Source organism: Takifugu rubripes, chromosome 5, assembly GCF_901000725.2.
Source record: "Takifugu rubripes chromosome 5, fTakRub1.2, whole genome shotgun sequence".
Classification (NCBI taxonomy): Eukaryota; Metazoa; Chordata; class Actinopteri; order Tetraodontiformes; family Tetraodontidae; genus Takifugu; species Takifugu rubripes.
In genome coordinates this window covers 10,176,096-10,196,572 of record NC_042289.1, presented here as the reverse complement: position 1 = coordinate 10,196,572, position 20,477 = coordinate 10,176,096, and the positions used below count along the sequence as shown (strand labels likewise).

Below are 20,477 nucleotides of genomic sequence, written 5' to 3'. Positions count from 1 at the left end.
GCTCACAATAACGCCAAGCTGTCCAACGGGCCCCGGGTCCCCAACGTCACCATCATCACCCTGCCAGCAAAGTTGCATATTCAGCACCATAACAACACGCTGTGCACACACAAACACACACGCTGGGCAGTTGCCGATGGGCAGCACTAACCTTCTCTCCAACAGACCCGGGTTCACCAACGCCACCAGGCATTCCAGGTTGGCCCTGTGGCAGAAACGAGACGAAGCTGCGTGAATCGAAATGCCACCAAACAAGAACCTGCTAGAAATATCTCCGCTTCTGTTCCCACAGAAAAAGCTAAAACTGGGGCAGGATTATCAAAGCACAGAAAAAAAGAGCATTCACACATGGATACTGTTTCACTTGGTCACTGTTCGCTGCACATGTGCACGTATTCCTTTGTGCACGTGTGTCAGGGTGTCGGTGTTTGGCGTCGCGAGACAAACCCGGTAAAAGCGCACGTTCGGTAGAGCGCACGGACGCGAGGGCCCAGCGCAGCCGCACGCAACTACAAAGCCTCTCCTGTCAGATGCTATCCTCACATACCATCCCAGCCAATTTTTCACGCAGTATTCTAGGATCAGTCCATCTACGACGCCCACCCTCTATTCGTGTCTGCGTGGCACGGCTCATGCGCGCCTCTGTAACTGACTGCTGAATAATTGACCAGTGTGAGAGGCTGTCGGAAGACGACCGATACTAGGGGTAAATATAACTGCCTCTCAGGGATGATAGTCTAGCACTTGTTAATGATTTACAGAGCTGTAAATATAACTCCCTCCTGTAGATCGTATCCTAATACTACTTAATAATTCAAATTTCAAAAGGCTCTGTGGTGGCAAATTTCCAAGTGAAGAGAATATAAATGGAGAACCTGGAAATTATTAATAAACCATGATGTGGAAGGAAAAGGCACTGTGACAAATGCAGAGGGAATAGTTTGATACTGTATCTTAGAGGCATGTAGCTGTTACCTTGAAATATCTCCAACATTCAATATAGGGTGATTTTTTGGTCATTTGGTGACACTGGTTATACTATATATTATCAATGATTATGCTCTTAAGGAATATCGTCTTAACAGGCCAGATTCAGTAAATTAAACAGATGAACCAATTGAGAAAATAAATAAGCTACACATTACCTCACTTCCAGCTGGTCCCTGGGGACCTCGTGGGCCATGCTGTCCTAGAGGCCCCTGTAAGTAGAGAAAAGAAACGTAATTACAGGAGAAGTTACAGCGTATCAGATCCGCCGACGAACTAAGGCTGAGGCTTGCCTGCAGCTCCTCAAATTAAATAAAACTAGTCTGCCCGTGGTGGATTGCTTATGTAATGGCCCCCGCATCTAGGATCATTATCTGAGTCACACGCTGAAGATGTCCAGACAGGTCATTAGCCTCAATATGGCAGAGGCTCTGATTCTCTCTACGCCTCTCTTTTCTTCTCTTATTAATTAAAAATGTCTTTCTAGTGCTTGAAAACATCTTCACTCAGTGATGGCGGGGGATTTGACTTTCCTGTGCAGCTCAAGACAGCGCCAAGCAATTAATTCTCACTGCGCTTGGCGTCAGCCTGAGTTGAGTAGATGTTGAGCTCTGAATCACTCTGAAGTCTTGGAGGGAGCCTTCTGCTGCAAAGACACCGAGACAGAAAGACAGACAGCCTGCCAGGCGGAGACTGTGGAGATGGAGGAAACCCATTTTTCTGGTGGAGCGACGCTGGCGTATTAGTGGGGAGAATCCTGTGATCCGCGATGTTCACACATGAATGAAACTTCCCCGCAGAGTTTTCAGCTTCGCCCCTCAGTTCCCTCCTTTCTGTCTTTTGTTTTTGTTCCATTCTGATGATTTGCTCCTTAATCTGGTTGTGGTGCCGAGCAGCTATAGAGAATCTCGTAGCGTGTGTGTTCATGGTTGACAGCATAGTGAGATGACTGTGACGGGGGGTGTGTTGTTCATTAGACAACCAAAGCTCAGCTAATCTGATTAGCTGCTGTCACACCATCTTCCCGCTCACAATCACTGCCCCACCTCTTCCATCCACTCCACTACCTCTGTTCTGTCAATCTTGGTTTTCTGTTGCATCCAATCTTCATTCTTTCTTGCATCTAGGATTTATTTTAGATGTCATGTTATGAGACAAAGGGAAGATACTGACTCCAATCTCTCTCAGTTGTGATGGAGGGCTTGGACCAATAATAAACATTATATCCTGGCCTTTCTTTTCAGATTCTTTGAATAAGAAAAGCGCGGAAGCTGACAATTTAAGTCAATAAAACCTCATTTGTTTGAAAATGCCGTGTTTTGCTTCAGCTACTTTGCTTATCTCTCTCATTGTATCCAGCGGCATCCAATTTGGTTTTTAATGCTCACAATATGAAACGATCTGAAGGCTGAAATCTGCATCAGTGTTGGAAGAGATAGCGCAGAGGCAGAGGGTCCATCAACTGAAGACCCGTATCAGCCAATGACAAAAGTCAAACAATAATGCCGTTGTGCCAAGCCCTGGTTTTATAACTATAACCTAGCTTCCATAACAAATGAGGAGCTATTTGTGGCCATACAGTGGCTATTCAGTGCTGCAAAACTCAGCTTTTATAGAAGAAAAACAAAAAAAAGCAATGATACGCTCAAAATGACAGAATAGTTCTAGTGATTGCCTGAATTGATTTGATAGCCCATGTAAGAAGCAGTTTTACCCCTTTTCAGTAACTATGTTTTTTTATAAAATAGTTTGACACCATTAACAGAAATACAACCTGCTATTTCAGGCTCTACCAAAAGTCAAAATTCAGTGCAAAATGCTTTAAAAGTGGTGTAGAGAACAGAGAGGGAATGAGACTGGGTCAGTGAATTTCAGAAGAGACTGATGAATTATACTCACAAGTGAGCCAACATGGCCACTCTCTCCTTTCTCCCCTGGTGTTCCTGGCATTCCCTAAAAATTCACACGCAAAACGAGATTAGCAAAAGAAAAGAATCTATGAATTTGAAATCATGGTCAGTGGATTACCTGTAGTCCTTCAGGACCAGGTAAACCCTTAAACCCTCTGTGTCCTTCATCTCCTTTAGCTCCATTCATGCCCTGTTGACCCCGAGGACCTGGTTCACCATCGACGCCCTACAATGTTACCAAGTGTCAGCAATGTAAATGTTAGATTCCTTTAAACTGACTTTTTCTATAATAATAGTATTTTATATTTTGCTCTAACATACTGGTGGTCCTGACTGGCCCACAGGTCCGAGAATTCCAACAGGTCCTGGAGGTCCCTGAAAACCATAGAAGAAATTTAATGCAGAGGAGGCTGTGCAGGTTATGATGACATGTCTGGGCTTTTCATACTCACACTTTCTCCCTTTTCTCCTTTGCCGCCTTTCTGACCTGATCCACCTGTCTCTCCCTGTATAGACATTTCCATACTTATGAACAAACATGTACTGCAAACACAAGCTTTTGCAAATAATCAATCAATCAATCAATCAATCAATCTTTATATAGCGTCTTTTACAATCAGAATTGCTCAGACCCAGTGAGCACATTTATATCAGCCCTCTAGATCACATTCCGAGGTGGGCCGTACAAAAGAGTACCTTGTCTCCATCTTCTCCTGGAGGTCCAGAAGGCCCTGCAGGCCCCGGCAGCCCCACCGTTCCTGGTTGTCCATCAGGCCCAGCTGGACCAGCAAGCCCCTTCTCTCCCTGCAGAACAAATGAGGACAAATATAAATGCCTAGTGAATTCTAATACATCATGTAGCAGTGGGGAGTCGTAATTGTGTATTAGAATTGATTATTTCATATTTCTATCCTCCTTGAGCTGGGCCCTGCTATCTGTCTCTTAATGATACTCTCCAAAGCAAGAGCACATATTTTTTTACCATCTAGTGGTGGAAAGCAGTGCTATAGTATGTGATCAGGATATGTTGTCTGTGAAACATAACAGGCAATGTTCCAAATCTTACAGGCTCGCCTTTCTCCCCCATCGGCCCAGCAGGACCCACACTTCCAGACTGTCCTGGCTCGCCAACGTTGCCGGCTGGCCCAGCGGGGCCCCTCTCTCCTGTGGCACCCTGGAAATAGGAGGAGATGGAGAGGTGATCTGGTGGTTCGCTCGTTGATTTCATGAAACAGCCGTGATTAATGAGATTGTCATGATCATCCATCGCCATGGAAACAGTCCCCCGCTTCATAGGCTGCAGTATTCAGTACAAGATGGAAGTTGAAGAGGTAGCAGGGGATGGAAAGCAAATGTAACATGCTAGTTCTTACCACAGGTCCAGCAGGACCGGGTAGGCCCTCTTCTCCCTTCAGACCTGCAGTACCCTGAAGGGACATAATTAAATGTGCTATCAGTTAATAGTTCTTGAATTTATCTGTTAATGTGTAGAAATTGAATTGGCTCTGCACACTTAAAGGATAACTCAAAACGATTGAAGAGACGAGATGTAGACATGACATGTATAAAATTTGCATTACCGTGGAACCGGGGTTGCCCCTGCTGCCTCTAAATCCTTGAAGTCCAGTAGGGCCACTTTTCCCTGCTGTTCCTGGAAGACCTGGATCTCCCTGGAAAGCACACATTTGTGATGATTGGGTATATCAGGCAAGTAGATAGCAGATAGCAGTCATAAATCATGTTTTATCATCCACAGCACTGCACATTTTATCCAGTTTATTAGTAAATTGACAGTTAAGACCCAGAGGATGAGATATAAAAGCAGAGTCACTAAAAGCAATGACATCAATAGGCAATTGTAATCCTGACAGGTTGATTAAAATATTAAAATATAATCTCACCTTGGCACCCTCCTTACCGGCAGTTCCCGGTAAACCGTTCTCACCAGGAGGTCCTGGTGGACCTGGATGTCCCCTATCTCCAGGTGGTCCTGTCTCCCCAGATTTTCCCTAAAGGATGCACATTATAAACGAGACATCATCAAACAATTCCTGTGAACGCCTGAAACCAAATAAAGACTGATAATGAGCTCTCTGTCTTACTTGTGGCCCAACAACACCAGCGGGGCCAGGAGGGCCATTCTTGCCTTGAAAACCCTTTGAAAAAAAGCAAATAAGTGTTACAATCAAAAGTCAGATTCAATAGTGTGATTTTTCTTGGTCATTTTATCAGTCATTTAGTCTTGCTAAATTTCACCACATTTCTAACGTAAAGGTGACTCACTGGTTCCCCCCTCTGGCCTGGATGTCCTAGTAAACCATCTTTTCCAGGTGGACCCTAAAAGAAAACATTTTTATGTTTTATGTACAAAGGATAAGCAAACAATTTGGAATAAAAATGGATGGATAGCACATCTTGGAAGGCTCACATTAGGTCCTCTAGGTCCTGGTTCACCATGTCTTCCCTGTGGACCTTGGGGACCCTAGAAAATAGGAATGCATGTTAACAATGCTCTCAAAGGACTCCATGGTTATTATACATTCACTTTTTTTGGTAAAGAATTTCTTTATCCTGAAGAATGTAATCCAAGAAGCACATTGATTACCCGATCGCCAGGGGATCCTGAAGGACCATCTTGTCCAGCAGATCCCTAGGTAAACAGACACATACAATTTGAATGAATAAGTAAAACACATTGTCTGTATGGTAAAATGCTTAAAGTAAAAATGACCTGCTAGCAAACTGAAAGAAAGGTATCTGCTATGACCGTAGCTGTAGCATCTCAGAGCAACAGATGGCCTGTTATTTAAGAACGAATAGCAACAGCTAATTCTAGCACATTAGATGCATTCATCTATACATTATGAGACAGCCAGGCGTGATGATCTGGGCCTGACTATATCAGAGTGTGTTTGTGGACCATCTCAGATTTACTTTTTCTCCTGGTTTTCCAGTGGGTCCATTTGCTCCTCTTTCCCCCCGGGCTCCCTGTGCGAAAATAAACACGGATATGTCTTATATTCATTTCTCATCTGGAGGTGGAAGATAAATATCTGCCGATGCGATGCCATGGTAACCTGATTATGGCTCGTCTCTTTACAAATACTACTTCACATGTGGAAAAAAACAACAATGCATCCATTTAGCTGTACTCACATTAGGGCCTCTTTGGCCTCCAGTTCCTTGTGGGCCAGCTGGACCCTGCATTGCAAACATGTAATTACACAGTGTAACAACAGCACGGGAAAGGTGAGACACTGTGAAGCAGTTAGAAGGTCAACGCAACCCTCACCCTTCGTCCTTTGTCTCCTGGGACTCCGGCTGAACCAAGGAAACCAAGTGATCCCTGCAGACACAAAGGTCAATCTGGCATCCATTCATCACCCATCATCCCCCACTGCCTAATTAACACATAATTAACTGCTGTATCAAATTAAAACAAATCTAATCCATGAGCCCAACACAGCTTTAAATACACCATTCATCAACACATAATGAATTGATGTCACTAATGAGCTATTAATAAAGTAGTCATTTTCAAGCCATCTATCATCTTTTATTTTTAATCAGACAGTAACAGTAACGACATAGAGGCACAAATTTCACTGGTTCTGATGAAGTACCCAAGGGCGTTTTAAATGAACACAATGACTTATCGGTGCTAAATCACCTTAGGACCTTGTCTTCCTGGATATCCAGGCAATCCTGGAACTCCGAATTTACCCTGTGGAGAAAAAGAAGGCCTGAACACAGAAGCCAAGCATCTATTGAGAAAAAAAACACATGATTGGATTTTTGTGTCAAATCAGTGATTGCAGTCCTGATACACACTGACGTATTATGAGATCTGGCTGATATGAGAGGAATATAAGACCTTAATGAGGAGTCTTTCCACAACAGTGGATTAACTGCAAACCAACTCTGTTTATTGCTTTTTGGCTTAGAGAGCCATAAAGAGATAAATGCCTGCACAGCACCCAAAAACACGACAATTCACAGTCAAAATGATGCCTATCTTTTGGAATAATGTTAAGCTTTCATTAAGCGATGACAAAAAGGTGTGTAGAGTGGTTCATTTGGGTGTGTGAGCTGATGAGAATAAATTCAGATATTCACTTTTATCAAGTTGTTTTGTTTGACAGATATTTATACCAGTTCTGACATGCATATACTACTGGGTATAGTGGTGGTTAGGAGTGTGATGGACAAACATCATTTATACCATACCTTCTCACCAGGTACCCCGGGACCTCCCGCATCTCCCAAGGGTCCAGCTTGACCCTTCAGCCCTTCTGGTCCATCCTCTCCACGAGCACCTGTCGTTCCATCGTCACCCTAAAGCGGAGATTAAGCATGAGAACGCAAGTGGAAATTGTATCTTCCATCTGTGAATATCTCAATGAAAATGGTTCTGAGGCTTGTGAAGCGGCTGGCTGTGCTCACCCGGTCACCCTTAATGCCCAGATCTCCTTTGGCTCCAGGGAAACCATCTTCACCCTATAGTACATTGAGAAGCAATAACGTGAAAGCAATCATTGTAAATTAGCAGTATTGTGCTGTAATTTGCCAAGTGTCCTTCCAGACACATAGAGTCAGAGTTTGACAAAGATATCACTCACCTTCTCCCCTTTGCCCCCCTTTAGACCCCTAACTCCATCTGCTCCCTGAGAAGTGAAGCAAAGCACATAAATAATCATTAGATCAGAATCCAGGACTCTAAAGCTTCTCAAGAATCCGCTACCTCAGAAATAATATGTAGCCCCGCTTTATTTTCTGAAACACCATCATAAAAAAATAAAACAATCTATCCTGTTTGTTGATATGGATTTTCTTTTGCCCTCAAATTGCACTTATTGAGCCATTATTGATCTTGGATTTCCATGATTCTAATGCTTGGCCAACATGCCCAGGCATTGCCTCTGGAACGGTGCAACAAAATGTGCAAATATGAGACAGCAAACTCCCGGCAGAATGACATCTCACTACAACTTATCGTTTATCCTCAATTTCAGTCAAAATGGACCGAGAGACCACGCGCGCTCATCTCTCATCTCCATCCCTCTCTGACACTCCCCTGTTCCTCACGTCCTTCAAATGTTCACTCCTCACTCTGCGGTTAGGCATTCCCCTTGAGAATTGCGGTGCATTTCCTCCATCTGTCACCTCTCAGCCCTCACTAAAACACCTTGTCCATCATAGCTACACATTCACTACATGCAAAATAAAACAAGCAATGTGACCTTTTTACAAAGACCACGATCCTTTTAAGTCTCACCTTCACTCCACGGATCCCTGGGTACCCCGCAGGCCCCTGAGGCCCTGGTAGACCCTACAGCCAAGAAGAGAAGAGCAGCATCTTTCATTATTATCAAACAGCATCCAGCAAAATTACACTTGTCTAGCTAGACGTGAATAAGTATTCCAACTAGCAATTTGGGGACAAGGAGGTGCTGATTCTAATGAGATAATGGCCTTGTGTCTTTTTAGAACACAGCAACTATAATTTAGAATGTGGGCATTATTGTTTTCAAAAATTAGAGAATACAAATACAGCACATTTACAAGCGATTACAACAGCCAACACACAACATTGGACTGAACGAGGTCTACGCACTTGCAGTCCTTTTTCTCCCGCAGGGCCCTCTCTTCCTGGGTGGCCCTAATTAAAGAACGCACAAGTTTAGTTAACTGCTGTAGCACTTTGACAATAAAGGATTTGCTATGAAGAGCTTTCCTTTGTTTTGGATGCATACCTACCTCTTGCATTAAAGTTACACCAAACATGAGATCAACTACTATAAAAGCTTTCAGATTTGCGTGCACACTGTCATGCAAATAGGTATTGGTTGAGGTGAAGCAATTAATTTCTTCCTTAAAATGTTCGTATGCGTGCATTTACTGTAGGTGTGACAGGACTTACCGGAGGACCGTTTATCCCTGGTAGTCCCGGCATGCCTTGCTTTCCCTGTGAGCCCTACACAGGACAGAGAGAGTGGTTTGGATGTTGGAGACACCACATTTTCCACTTTACCAGACTAATATTAGGTCTAGTTCTATGGTGTACACGGCAGGAAACCATCTCTGGTGTGTGCTACGTCTGTGGGTTTCCTTTTTATATTGATTTCCTGCCTAAACCTGTTTTATCTAAATGGCATCCTAAAGTTTCTCCAGTTCACACTGACTCCCCTGGGTACATGATGACAGGAGTCATGAAGTCAAAACTTTTATTGTAAGATTAAGTGAGGAACACCACACTGCTTACCTTTTCTCCTGGTAATCCAATGGGACCTTGAGAACCCGGCAACCCCTGGACAAGAACATCAGACCAATAAGTGTAACAAGACTAGAGCACGGTTGGAATTGCAATTCTGCGTATGGAAGGATTATCCATAGTGTACGCATGACCTTGTATCTGACATGCATGGAAAATCTGACACCCTTTTAAAATCAAGTGTGGTTGTTGCTTCATGTAAAGCTACAAGAAAATGGGCTTAGCATGCATTTAAATGATCTAAGAGTTTTCAGTGGCCTACTCAAAAAGATTCCAATGAATCACAAATGCCAAAAAAGTGAGATAGCAGCTGTATATTTGCAGCTCAAAGTACAGCCTTTCCATTTGATGTAGTGATGTGTTGGTACGGTACCTCTACTCCCGGATTTCCCTGTTGACCTGGTGGCCCAATCTCTCCAGCTGGACCCTGAACAACAACAACAACGACGTGTAATCACTCACACACACTGAAATTTGAACTGTATATTTATAATACATATCATAGTGTCAGTGACACATAAATATGTTACAGGCATTAAATAACATCTTTATGAATTTAACCATACTGACCTGGTTGCCCTTTGACCCTTGTGGTCCATCAGTTCCAATAATACCCTTACAGAGTTCACACATACAAAATGTCAGTAAATAATTTCAATATTGGACAAAATTGAAAGTAAAAAGCAAATAGCTGATCATCTTCCCCTTGATGGCCACAATTCTATGGATGCAAATGAAAATAATGTAAATCAGCATGACTTACTGGTTGGCCAGGTGGACCGGGTGGCCCCCTTGGTCCAACAAGCCCCCGGGCACCCTAAAGACAAAACACAGCAGTGTCAAGAGCTACACTGGTGATGACGATCATCGTCGCCATCATCATCATCACCATCATCACTACACAAACTGCATTGCTCTGTGTTTTGTGAGTGTGGAGCTGTTTTTTATCAGCATCCCTCTTTGTAGGCCGGCCAAGCCACCTGTTCCACAGTCACATCTGTGATCTCCTGGGAAGTGATTGATATGGAAATATAATCATTCAAGTCTGGATTTTATCTCTCTCCTCTCTGACTCTGTCTCTCTCCCGACTCTCCATCTCTCTTATCTCTTTCGCCACATCCACATTTCTCTGCCGCAGTTGTCTCTCTCATCTCTCCATTCCAATTGCTCCTCACACCAAGGCAGTCAGCTCGCTTCTTCCTTCATTTTGTATTTTAACACTACTTTCATAACATGTCTTACAACGCTTCATTTCTTCCTACACCGGGTGATCCATTTGGAGGCACGGAGCCGCGCTGAGCAGCATCCTTCCCTACTGCGAGAACGATGAAGAGCGAGCCATAGTCAATCAAAGGGTGTTCACCGGTAAGATAGACACAGTGTCCCGTCAATCAAATGGATTACCTGTCACCAATTCAGATGTTTGTGTTGTGTTTTTCAGTGCTTCGGCTTTACATTGTGTATTGAATCGGTTGTTTTTTAAAAACATTAAAAGCATTAAATCTCTCTGAATTTTTCAGAAATAAAATAAAAAAAACAATGTGGATACTCACAGGTTCCCCCGCTTGCCCTCTTGGCCCAACTGGTCCATTGGATCCCTAAAATGGCAAATGTGCATTAATCTGAAGAATTGACAGCTTTACATTATAGAAAAGGAAAGGCTCAACTTTATTCACCTGCCTGAGAGAATTTATAACATGATAGCTTTGGCATGTCAACAGTATGTGCCAAAGAAATACACTCCACAAATGCAAAATATTAAAAGCAGGTATTTTATGAGGCTTTCCTATCTTAACTTCATAAAAAATAGAAACCCAGACCAGCACTGCCCTATAGTAAACTTAATGATGCACATTCACCTTTTCTCCTGGCTGTCCAACAGGCCCAAGGAGACCAGGCTTTCCTCTGTCCCCCTGCAAGATAAATAAGAAAAATCAGCCTTAAGTCAGAACAGCTCTGTTTAGCAAAGCACGTCATCGAGCAGATGGTTTTTAGTTCAAACTGTCATCACAGAAATCGCAACAATTATCAAGACCATAATATGTTAATAAACATCTACCATATGAACCAGACTGAGAGGCCTATTAAAATGTGACATTGATAAGTTATCAACTTCAACTCACCCTGTGTCCCTTGTTTCCTGGGAGACCTGGTAGGCCATCAAAACCCCTGTCACCCTGAGAGGAAATAGACAAGCAAGAACTTTAAAGCCTCAAACACACACACGCCCACGCATGCATGAACACACATACACACACGCACGCAATCTCTCTCATACAAACCAGTGTGTAAAAGGAAGCTGAACTGTACTAGGAGGCAAAGCCTCCCATCTGCTCTGTATAACGTGGAGAAGGAGCTTTGAGATTAGCTGTAGTTCTGCTAAAATGCTGTTTTGACTGATAAAGATTCTGCTGTTCTGTCAGACACAGTATCAAGGGAGCCTGATGTACTGAGCTCTCCCTGCAGCTGTTAGGTATTGAGTTGCTTCGTTGTCAATACTTATACGCAGGGTGAATACACAAGTGTTGAGTGTATAGTTTGTTTTTCCCCTTACAAGATTTTACAGGAGGATTTTTTTAGTGTTATATTCAATACTTTAAAAAAAACATAGGTCAGCTGTACGATTTAACAGCCTGTAATGCCAGGAACTAAATGCTTTCCAATAACAGTACCGGTAGATGCAGAACATTTTGGTGCAGCTCCATTTCCAAAAACAATGAAAACATATTTTACCTTTAAGCCTGGGTCACCTGGAATTCCACGACCGCCATCCATCCCTGAACGGCCCTGAATACCACATTCAAGTCAAATGGCAGCTCTTTGTAGCACAGCACAGAACACTTCTGACTTTTTTCAATGTCAAAGCCTGCAATACTCAAGACATACTGTTTTTCCCAGCTTTCCTTTGAGTCCCGGTGGACCTGGCAACCCCCGCAGTCCCTTTTGAGCAAGACAAAAATCAGAACATGTAAGGAGTGAGACATAAATTGAGGCAGGGCATAATGTGGTTTAATAGGTGTAAATCAGGGGTGAAAACTGTTCTTACAGCAGGGCCACTCTCTCCTCTGTTTCCTTTAAGACCTGTGGGGCCTGGACCACCCTGCATGATTGAAAGAATTCAACAAACATGGTTTAATCAGCACAGGTCACTGAATTCATTCAAATTTTACACAAATTGACCACATTTTTACACTCAGTATGAATGCATTACACATGCCGAGTTTACAGTAGCACAAAGCAGTTAAGATTATTGTTGAGAACAAACAAGCTTCAGGTGTGCTGTACCTGGGGGCCCGGTCGCCCAGATAGACCAACTGGACCTGGAGGTCCCTTCATTGACATCTGAAAGGCAAAAATATCTAAGAGTCTGACATAATTCAGCATAAAAGTTGCCACAGGTGGTGGCAAATTACAGAGCTTGGAGATCATAAAGGACCTGGGTACCTGGGTCTGTTGCAGGATAGCCCGTGCCTGTGCTTCCTGTGGAGATACCATAGGTCCCTTCTGGGAGTTCCCTCCAAAATGGAACTGAAAGGAATAAAAGAAAGGGGTTATACATCCCCCTCTTGTGGACATATGAGAACTGCACCCAGGAAAAATGTTCTCTCTTACTGGTAGCATCAACATGGTTCCTGGAGGACCACGAATCCCATCAGCACCAGGAAGACCTGGACGTCCTGGAGGACCCTGACAGCACAGGAGGAGGAGGCATCAGTCACTCATACTTAAATTGCTGTACAAACAATGCAGTACATGCCACTAGTACACAGTAGCATATCATAATGGTGCACATCTGCTTTTTAAAAGCAAAGCAATATTATAGTATTATAATATATACTATTACTGTAAAGGTTATTGAATACTGAAATTGCTAAAACATCCACTTTTTAATTGAATGGGTTCATGACTGTGTCAGACCCAGTGATATCTGGTATTACTGAGTCTCTTTAGATTACATTCCCAGAAAATAAAATGTGGCTTTAGATACTGAACAATGACAAAAAGGTTTTAACGTGATATTTATGGTGTTAAATGGTCATCAGTCATAGCAAAGGAATAAATCTCATTCATAACTATGTGCCTGTGCAATGTTTTTCTTTGACAGAACATGAATAAACAGACCATTTATACTAATCATACTCACACACAAACACACACACATACAGACACACAAGCCATAAGAAAACCAGGTCAAATAGGAATGAGTCAGCATCAGTCCCTTCAGAACTGAATCAGTACATTACAATCTCTTGGACAGGTCTCAACAAGGCAAATTGGGGTCAAATTAACCTAATGGGTCCAATTCCTGGGTTTACTCACCAATTCACCGAAATCTCCCCTTGGTCCTGGAGGACCAGTTGGCCCAGCTGGGCCTGTAAGCCCCTGTGAATGAGATAATCACTGCACTTAGTAAAGCTCTCCACATGCTTGAAAGCACTTAATCATTAAGTGTCCGTTTAGATTTATTTCAATATTTATACTAAATGTTAGTTTTTCTTTAAATACACACAAAACTCTTTGAGAGGACTCATTTCCATTGTGATGTTGGGTATTTGGTGTTCAGCTGTAGACTGGTTGTTTTCCAGAAAACCACACAATGTTACAGCCTAATGGCAAGAATCCAAAGGATTTCACCACATCTGGACGGTGACCAAAGTTTTCGCCACATCCTGTACAATTACGCAGACACCACTACTCATTCTGCACAAGCTTTTCAGGCAGTGAATAAACCTACCTGTGGACCTGGTGGACCAGCGGGTCCTGGCACATATGCACCCTAGAAAAAAAGAAAAAACAGCCAAATATAGCTTTGTCGCAGAACTTGCTCTCATCATTAAATAATACACGTTTTGGCTTTAGCAGCTCACCGGTTCAGTAATAGCTGGCTCTCCTTTCTGGCCTTTCTCCCCCTCGAGGCGCGACTGAGGAGCAGAAATAAATGAATGTATATGGGTTTTTATAGACACCTGCAGACACAGGCATTACACTGAGCTCATTCAAAGATATACATCTCTTTTCCATGTTTCCGGCCTTTCTCGCCTTGCAGAGTCAAAGCTGTCCTCGTCTATTTCATACTCCTCATAATCTGGGTCATTCGCAGGATCTTCATATTCAATCTGCTCAGGAACAGAAAGCTTAGTGTGCGACAGGGGTAGTGAGTAGTAAAATGACCTCATATGGCCACTGCACTTGGGTGAAGACGTGCCTTTAATTTGCACTTAACCTACCTCATATGCAGTAACATTGGGCCCCACTGTTACAGTGGAAAGCGAGACATCATCATAGAGTTCTTTATAAAAGTCATCGTACTCTTCAACCGCCAACTGTATCGATGACTTGTTTTCCTGTAGACGACACACACTGAAATGAGTCAACGTATCCAAGTATAGACACATTTTGTACGCCACGAATGTGGGGGAAAATGGTGAATTTCAAGAGAATGAGTTTAATGTCTCCGGGATACAGCAGATGTGCATGCTAATGACAATGCTGACGAGTAATTCGTTGATGAAAGACATCAAATTCTTGTGGCGACACTGCAGAAGTAACGAGGCAGCATGATCTTGAATAATTAATTTGCTTGGTTAATCAGGAAATGGGGAACAAAATAGAAGAAATATAGTTGCGGCATATTCATTTTGTTAAATATCAGGTCATTGTCTTTACCTTCACTGCACAACAAGCTCATGGGATGAAATGAACTGCCGGTCACGTGCATACCATGCCTCTGATTCACAGACTCATGCATGCTCTACATAAAACCTACACAACGAGTAGCACGGTGACAATAAGCTCATGTGAAAGACATTCTCAAGGTTTTCTTGAAGGGGTAAAGCTAGTGAAAATGGTGCTGGTTAGTCGTGCTGGCGATAGAGAAGAGGTGATCTCTATGGTTAGGATATGTGGTGGGAAGTAACTGGTTAGAGCTGGGACAGGTTGGGGTCTTTACAGGTAAACTACCTCCTCAGAAACCTCTCTTTCAGGTAATGGTGCTGGCTCCAAAGTGGGGGCTTCAGTTGTAGAATCAGGCTTGAGTGTGGGCTTCTCCATGATGGATTGGTAGAAGGCGTCGGAGGGCATCGTTGTTTCTAGAGTGCTCTTAGTATCAGGCAGCTCTGTGGGCTGAAAAGATCCTAGGGACAGATACTCAGGCACTGTCGAGGACACACTAAGGAAGCCTTCCTCGTGAAGACTGTCCTCCTCATGTTTCTTCTTCCTTGATCCCTTCTTGCCCTTGCCCTTGCCCTTTCGTTTGCCTTTGCCTTTGCCTTTTCCTTTTGAACCCCTGTCTCTCTTCTTTTTGCCTTTTCTGTCCTTCTTGGAGTTTTCGTTTGGCTCCCCAGCCTGGTCTCTTTGCAAGTCACCAGGTGAAACTTTGGAGATCTTTTGTGAAAAGAGAATTTAAGGTGAAGGCAACAAAAACACATTCATACAAAAAATATAATAAAATGATAGAGACACCCTTGAACAGCAAACGCCCAGTGATACAACAAAAACATGTGGAAGTATTTGTCATTCCACTCATGCGGACTATCTGCTTGTTTGGTCAGAGGTCATTCTGTCTATGATTCTGCAGAGGTGCAAATGTTTAATGTGCTGGTGCGAGGGAGCAAATATTAGCTGTGACCTCCTCCAGAGCAACATGATTGCATATCACTCATACAAATGCAAGTTGGCTGTAAAAGCTCCATTTCTCATACCAGGCACGAATAAGCCCCATTTATAAACAAGATTAGCATATAAAGGCGGAATGATGGGAAGTAGGTCAATGGGCTGACAGATGTTGACATGTTCTGGCTTTAGAGCTCATTTCCTCAGCTGTAGTTCTGCAAAGTCCAGCTGGACGACGGTCAAAATCGCTTCATAACATCATCACTGAATCATCTCCGGACCATCATCAGTGGCTGCTTTTGTGCACTCACATGACTTATCGTGTAAAAGATTCTTTAAAAAGAAAAAAGAAGGGGAAGGAAAAAAAAAAAGAAAAAAACTGGAGTTAACTGAAAATGGGTTCCACAGACAAGGCGTTTACTCACACACATATGTGCAATTATTTTTCAAGTTTTAAAACTTTTGATCATATCTGCTTGTAGGTTTTTTGGAAGAAAGCATTCATCGATCTTCATGGTTGCACTTGTGAACCCTCTGCAAACTCTATTTATCCAGCAGGGGAAATGGAAATAACAGAATTAAAAGGCAAATCATCACCTCCTTGTGTAGGCTGCACTAACCTCACGCGTCGCCAGGGCTTGAATGCTGTAGGGCAAAGCAGAGTCGCAGTTTGGTATGTAATCTACACAGTATCTGGCAGCAGCCTGAGGGTCCTCCAGGATCAGTAATTGCTGAATGGCTCCCTGATAAAAATGCAGAAAGAGGAAAAACTCTGTATAAAGAAGCCAATTGCACAGCCGCCACAGAACCGTCTCGGTAGAAAAACTAATGAACAGTGCACATTACCTTCCAAAATAAAAGCACCACAAGCAATAATAACAATATAGAAACAAAAAGCAACGTGTAATATCAACTGCCACCGACAGCACGCTCATTCTGAATTATTGCTTTGCAGCGGTGCACCGTAAGTCTAGGCGGGGCCTGATGATCTACAGGAGACATAACGGAACCCTTCACTTCCCGTAATGCCCCAAAGGCGTAGAAAGTTTATCTCTTCCCAAACATGCACAGTGCCAGACACTGCAGCACTGAGCCGGGGGCCACCATTAGCTTTAATGGCCTCACACTCGGCATCCTTCTTGCCTCCTCAAGTCGTAGCATTGAGATAATATAACTTATCACTGAAGTTGGTTGATGCATTCAAGACACTGTAATCATTAAATGTGAGTAGCGGTGTAATACTGTGACAACATTCGGTGAACAACTGCACATTAAATGACTTGAGGCGCAACTCAAGCACAGCTGTTCCACAGCAAGAAGGTTATGGTTCAAGCCCAGTTGGATTCTTTATCTGCAGTTACTGTGTGGGCGCTCCGTGGGTAATTTCCACTAAATATTCTTGACCAATGCACTGACTGGATTTGTTGCACACTGGTGGCCCACACCTCCCAGAGAGAAAGGTTAAATCTAGAGCCCAATTTTTTATTTGTGACCAATAAACTATGATCTTTTAAGCAGAACTATCTGCCATGCCACATATGGATTACCATAAAAAATACTGTAAACTGGAGGAGAGGAATTCTCAAATAGAAAAAGATCATTTTCCCGCCTCCTTTGGCCAAAGTCCTGGGTCAGGCAAAGGGCAACATCATTTGGTAAAAAAGAGCAGAAAGAACTGCAACTCAGAGTTAATGCAGTCAAAGATAACTTTGCTCAAGATCAAAGGCAACAGTTTTCCACATTCGTTTTCCTTTTTTCTTTCCCTTGAAGGAACTTTTAGCAGAAATAGAGAGTAAAGTAGCGCCCCCAAGCATGTCGCAAGGCACACTAAGGAAAAGAATTCAGATGAAATCACCAAAGATTAATAGCTAATGTCAGCAATAGCTCGGTAGCGTTTCTGATGTCAGCATAGTTTTGTTGTTTCAAATCACAAATAAGTAGACCAAATATGAGCTATTGCATTCATAGATGAGTCATGATTTTTGTGTGGTGGAGGAGAGGGGAATTCTCACTATAAGCAAAGAAAGGTTTCTGTGCTCCACATTTGCCTGACTTGCATTAGACACTAAACTCTGATCATGGCCAGACTCGACATACTATAGTTTAAACAGACCGGGACTGAGCTAATGTGCTCCTCACAAGTGTGTATTAGATTGTTTGTGTTTGTAATGATGTGTGTCATGATTCCATGCCCGTGTGTGTGAGCCAAAAAGCATTTCCAGCGTTATTCAAGACTGAAGCAATCTGCATTTCCTGACAAATAAACGCTGCGACGGTCTTCGCGGTTAGTTTGTTGGAAAGGTAAACACGAAGCATACAAGGAACGCAGTCGCTCATGTAGCAAGTCTGAAGTTTGCTTTACTGACTTCACTTTGAAAGTCAGACTTCCACAGTAAAACGACAATCTGGAAGCAATAGAGACATTAGTCACTGACCACAGGCCCCTGCTCCCACGCCGGGCTATCATACTGGGAGAACTGCGCCAAAGAATTGACCTCCTCCCCCAGACCCAGAGCCTGGGAACAGAGGCCTGGAGGTCAGCTGGCTGAATCTCTCCTGGTACCATTTTTTATTTGCCCATAGGCTGTAGTCAGAAGTACTGTAGTGGCAAGATAAACAGTAAAGACACGCTGATAAAACAAAGATAAATTTGACATAGTTTACACCAGAGTTAGTATTTTGAGTTAGAGTTTTGTAATTTGCCTACACAGGTCTTGTTGGGTTCAAGTTATTCTCTGAAATATATCAATCATCACCTCTAATACTACCCCATCAATGTAGGTCAACACTGAGGAAAAGAAATTAGAACATATGAATGTTTTTGGATTGAGGCCAGGGATTGAAGGGGAATGAGAACAAGCTCCGTGAAAATGGAGATTTATAGGGCCCACAAGGACGCACATTTTTCCAACTCAAGTGGGAAACAGAAAAAATTGGAAGAGGAGTGTGGAACAGTAGAAGAGTAACAGCAGCTCAGGGGAGAGGCATCAGAGGTTTGGATAAGGGAAATGAGTGGACAAGGTAACTGATGACACATGAAGGTACAGGCTGTCAGGGCCAAAACATGCAGATCTCTGCTGACTATCAGGACAGTTGTTAAGTGAAAACGACTCCCCATCTTTAGGTGCAAGAAAACATTCCCGTTTCAGACCTCTCTCTCCAGGCGACTCTGACAAACCTCCAAAATGGTATAGCGCAGTATATTTCAGTACACATCTAATATACAGTATATAAGATGCAATGCAGTCTTCAACAATACTGATGAGCTACAGAAGTACAGCCTGGACTCCAGAGGCGGTGTTGCAGGAGCTGTCTGAATGACTCTCTTTTGTCACCGAATGTGCAGCTTTGCGGGCACAAAAATGCAATACAACACTCGAAGGAAAAGGAGAAATGAACAAAACGATGTAATGTAGGCCCGCTTATGTTCACAGACCAGCTACATACAATGAGTATGCTACTGGGAGATCCAAAAAGCAAATGAAGGTATGTAATCGCCACACTTTGCGATGGAAATAAGGCAGGGCATGTCTGAACAGCACATCCCCTCCTCCAGACACCTCTTTTCTTCTGCACTCCTTTGTTCCTGTGGCCCATGATTGACAGAGGAACCTCTGTCGCCCCGTGCCTCCTTAAACCCAGATTCTTTCAAGTTTTAAATAGCTTTAAGGTGGCGAGGGAGTTCCACAGTATTACTTATGATGTATATTCATTAGCAACAAGTTTATATTGTCTTAGCCTGATAATTCATGTAGGTTGTACTGTATATGGAGACCACTCCAGTTAAAATGTCCTACCTCAAACACAGCTTTATCCAGTAGTCGAGTCCCAAACACGGTCACTCCATCTGTGCTAACTGCAGCATCGTCCCCTCGCTGCAGACTCTGGGTCTCTACCTTCTTGCAGTCTAAGTAGAGCGTCACTGAATTGCCGTGCACGCTGTATGCTATCCTGTGCCATCTGGAATAATGAGATGAGAGAATTTAAGTTGGATCTGGAGGTCAAGAATTGAAGGCCAGAGAACTCTCTACCATTTCAAGGGATGTTTAGGTACTCACTTTCCATCAGCCAAGTTGACCTTCTTGAAGATGGGGTGCATGTCTGGTGTGGGCTGCCCATGCTGGTCCTCATACAGGAAGACAGGTGAACGGCCCATCTCCAGGCCTAGCTGCTGCACCCCCAGTTCATGGTAGATTGAGAGGAGAAAGAACTGGGAGCCCTTTTTAGCTCGGACAGTAGCCATCACAGAGAAATCTTTGGGAAACCTAGAATCTGTTGAGGAGAGGAGAGGGCTTGTTAAATCAGTCAAGGCAGAGCACAGCAGGGAAGTGAGGTTTTCAATATTACTCAGGCACCACCTGCAGCTGGTGAGACCCGAGTAACGATGATAATGATGAAAAAACTGCTTGTGCATGCACAGATCCTGCCCAAGGAGAGCAGGGAGTTCAAAATCAGACGTCTAACTTGGAGGAGAACCTTCACAAAAGTGTCACATTAAAAGTCTTGTTACTACTTTTGGAACTCCACACATATTTTATTCCTGCATCAAACCGCTGTCCTGGATTCGCACTTCTAAATGTGACATATTTGTCAGGTGTCTTCTTTAAATGACAACGAAGCGTTCTCATTTCCTCTCCATCAACTAGTGAAACGCGGCCATCTGCTGCCATATGTGGCCCTCCAGCATCACTCCTGTG

At 43.2% G+C, this 20,477-nt stretch overlaps 1 protein-coding gene across 2 annotated transcripts in view; it reads right to left on the bottom strand.

Annotated features, from left to right (window-relative positions):
• col5a3a (collagen, type V, alpha 3a) overlaps window positions 1-20,477 on the bottom strand; it is a 34,295-nt gene that overhangs the window by 6,758 nt on the left and 7,060 nt on the right. Inside the window, exons 3-50 of one of the 2 annotated variants that reach the window (XM_011604082.2) lie at window positions 19,839-20,052; window positions 19,578-19,740; window positions 16,401-16,523; window positions 15,130-15,552; window positions 14,397-14,513; window positions 14,178-14,285; window positions 14,037-14,090; window positions 13,904-13,945; window positions 13,489-13,551; window positions 12,781-12,855; window positions 12,613-12,696; window positions 12,454-12,510; window positions 12,215-12,268; window positions 12,055-12,108; window positions 11,902-11,955; window positions 11,292-11,345; window positions 11,028-11,081; window positions 10,722-10,766; window positions 9,932-9,985; window positions 9,739-9,783; window positions 9,542-9,595; window positions 9,160-9,204; window positions 8,818-8,871; window positions 8,512-8,556; window positions 8,173-8,226; window positions 7,517-7,561; window positions 7,341-7,394; window positions 7,125-7,232; window positions 6,568-6,621; window positions 6,190-6,243; window positions 6,054-6,098; window positions 5,832-5,885; window positions 5,503-5,547; window positions 5,326-5,379; window positions 5,181-5,234; window positions 5,000-5,053; window positions 4,799-4,906; window positions 4,478-4,567; window positions 4,271-4,324; window positions 3,964-4,071; window positions 3,594-3,701; window positions 3,350-3,403; window positions 3,219-3,272; window positions 3,016-3,123; window positions 2,887-2,940; window positions 1,146-1,199; window positions 152-205; window positions 7-60 (exon numbers count right to left, since the gene is read on the bottom strand). In XM_011604082.2, the coding sequence (XP_011602384.2) occupies window positions 7-60; window positions 152-205; window positions 1,146-1,199; window positions 2,887-2,940; window positions 3,016-3,123; window positions 3,219-3,272; window positions 3,350-3,403; window positions 3,594-3,701; window positions 3,964-4,071; window positions 4,271-4,324; window positions 4,478-4,567; window positions 4,799-4,906; window positions 5,000-5,053; window positions 5,181-5,234; window positions 5,326-5,379; window positions 5,503-5,547; window positions 5,832-5,885; window positions 6,054-6,098; window positions 6,190-6,243; window positions 6,568-6,621; window positions 7,125-7,232; window positions 7,341-7,394; window positions 7,517-7,561; window positions 8,173-8,226; window positions 8,512-8,556; window positions 8,818-8,871; window positions 9,160-9,204; window positions 9,542-9,595; window positions 9,739-9,783; window positions 9,932-9,985; window positions 10,722-10,766; window positions 11,028-11,081; window positions 11,292-11,345; window positions 11,902-11,955; window positions 12,055-12,108; window positions 12,215-12,268; window positions 12,454-12,510; window positions 12,613-12,696; window positions 12,781-12,855; window positions 13,489-13,551; window positions 13,904-13,945; window positions 14,037-14,090; window positions 14,178-14,285; window positions 14,397-14,513; window positions 15,130-15,552; window positions 16,401-16,523; window positions 19,578-19,740; window positions 19,839-20,052 (3,710 nt within the window). The remainder of the gene's footprint in view (window positions 1-6; window positions 61-151; window positions 206-1,145; window positions 1,200-2,886; window positions 2,941-3,015; window positions 3,124-3,218; window positions 3,273-3,349; window positions 3,404-3,593; window positions 3,702-3,963; window positions 4,072-4,270; window positions 4,325-4,477; window positions 4,568-4,798; window positions 4,907-4,999; window positions 5,054-5,180; window positions 5,235-5,325; window positions 5,380-5,502; window positions 5,548-5,831; window positions 5,886-6,053; window positions 6,099-6,189; window positions 6,244-6,567; window positions 6,622-7,124; window positions 7,233-7,340; window positions 7,395-7,516; window positions 7,562-8,172; window positions 8,227-8,511; window positions 8,557-8,817; window positions 8,872-9,159; window positions 9,205-9,541; window positions 9,596-9,738; window positions 9,784-9,931; window positions 9,986-10,721; window positions 10,767-11,027; window positions 11,082-11,291; window positions 11,346-11,901; window positions 11,956-12,054; window positions 12,109-12,214; window positions 12,269-12,453; window positions 12,511-12,612; window positions 12,697-12,780; window positions 12,856-13,488; window positions 13,552-13,903; window positions 13,946-14,036; window positions 14,091-14,177; window positions 14,286-14,396; window positions 14,514-15,129; window positions 15,553-16,400; window positions 16,524-19,577; window positions 19,741-19,838; window positions 20,053-20,477) is intronic. The other variant, XM_029836275.1, reaches the window with a different exon arrangement.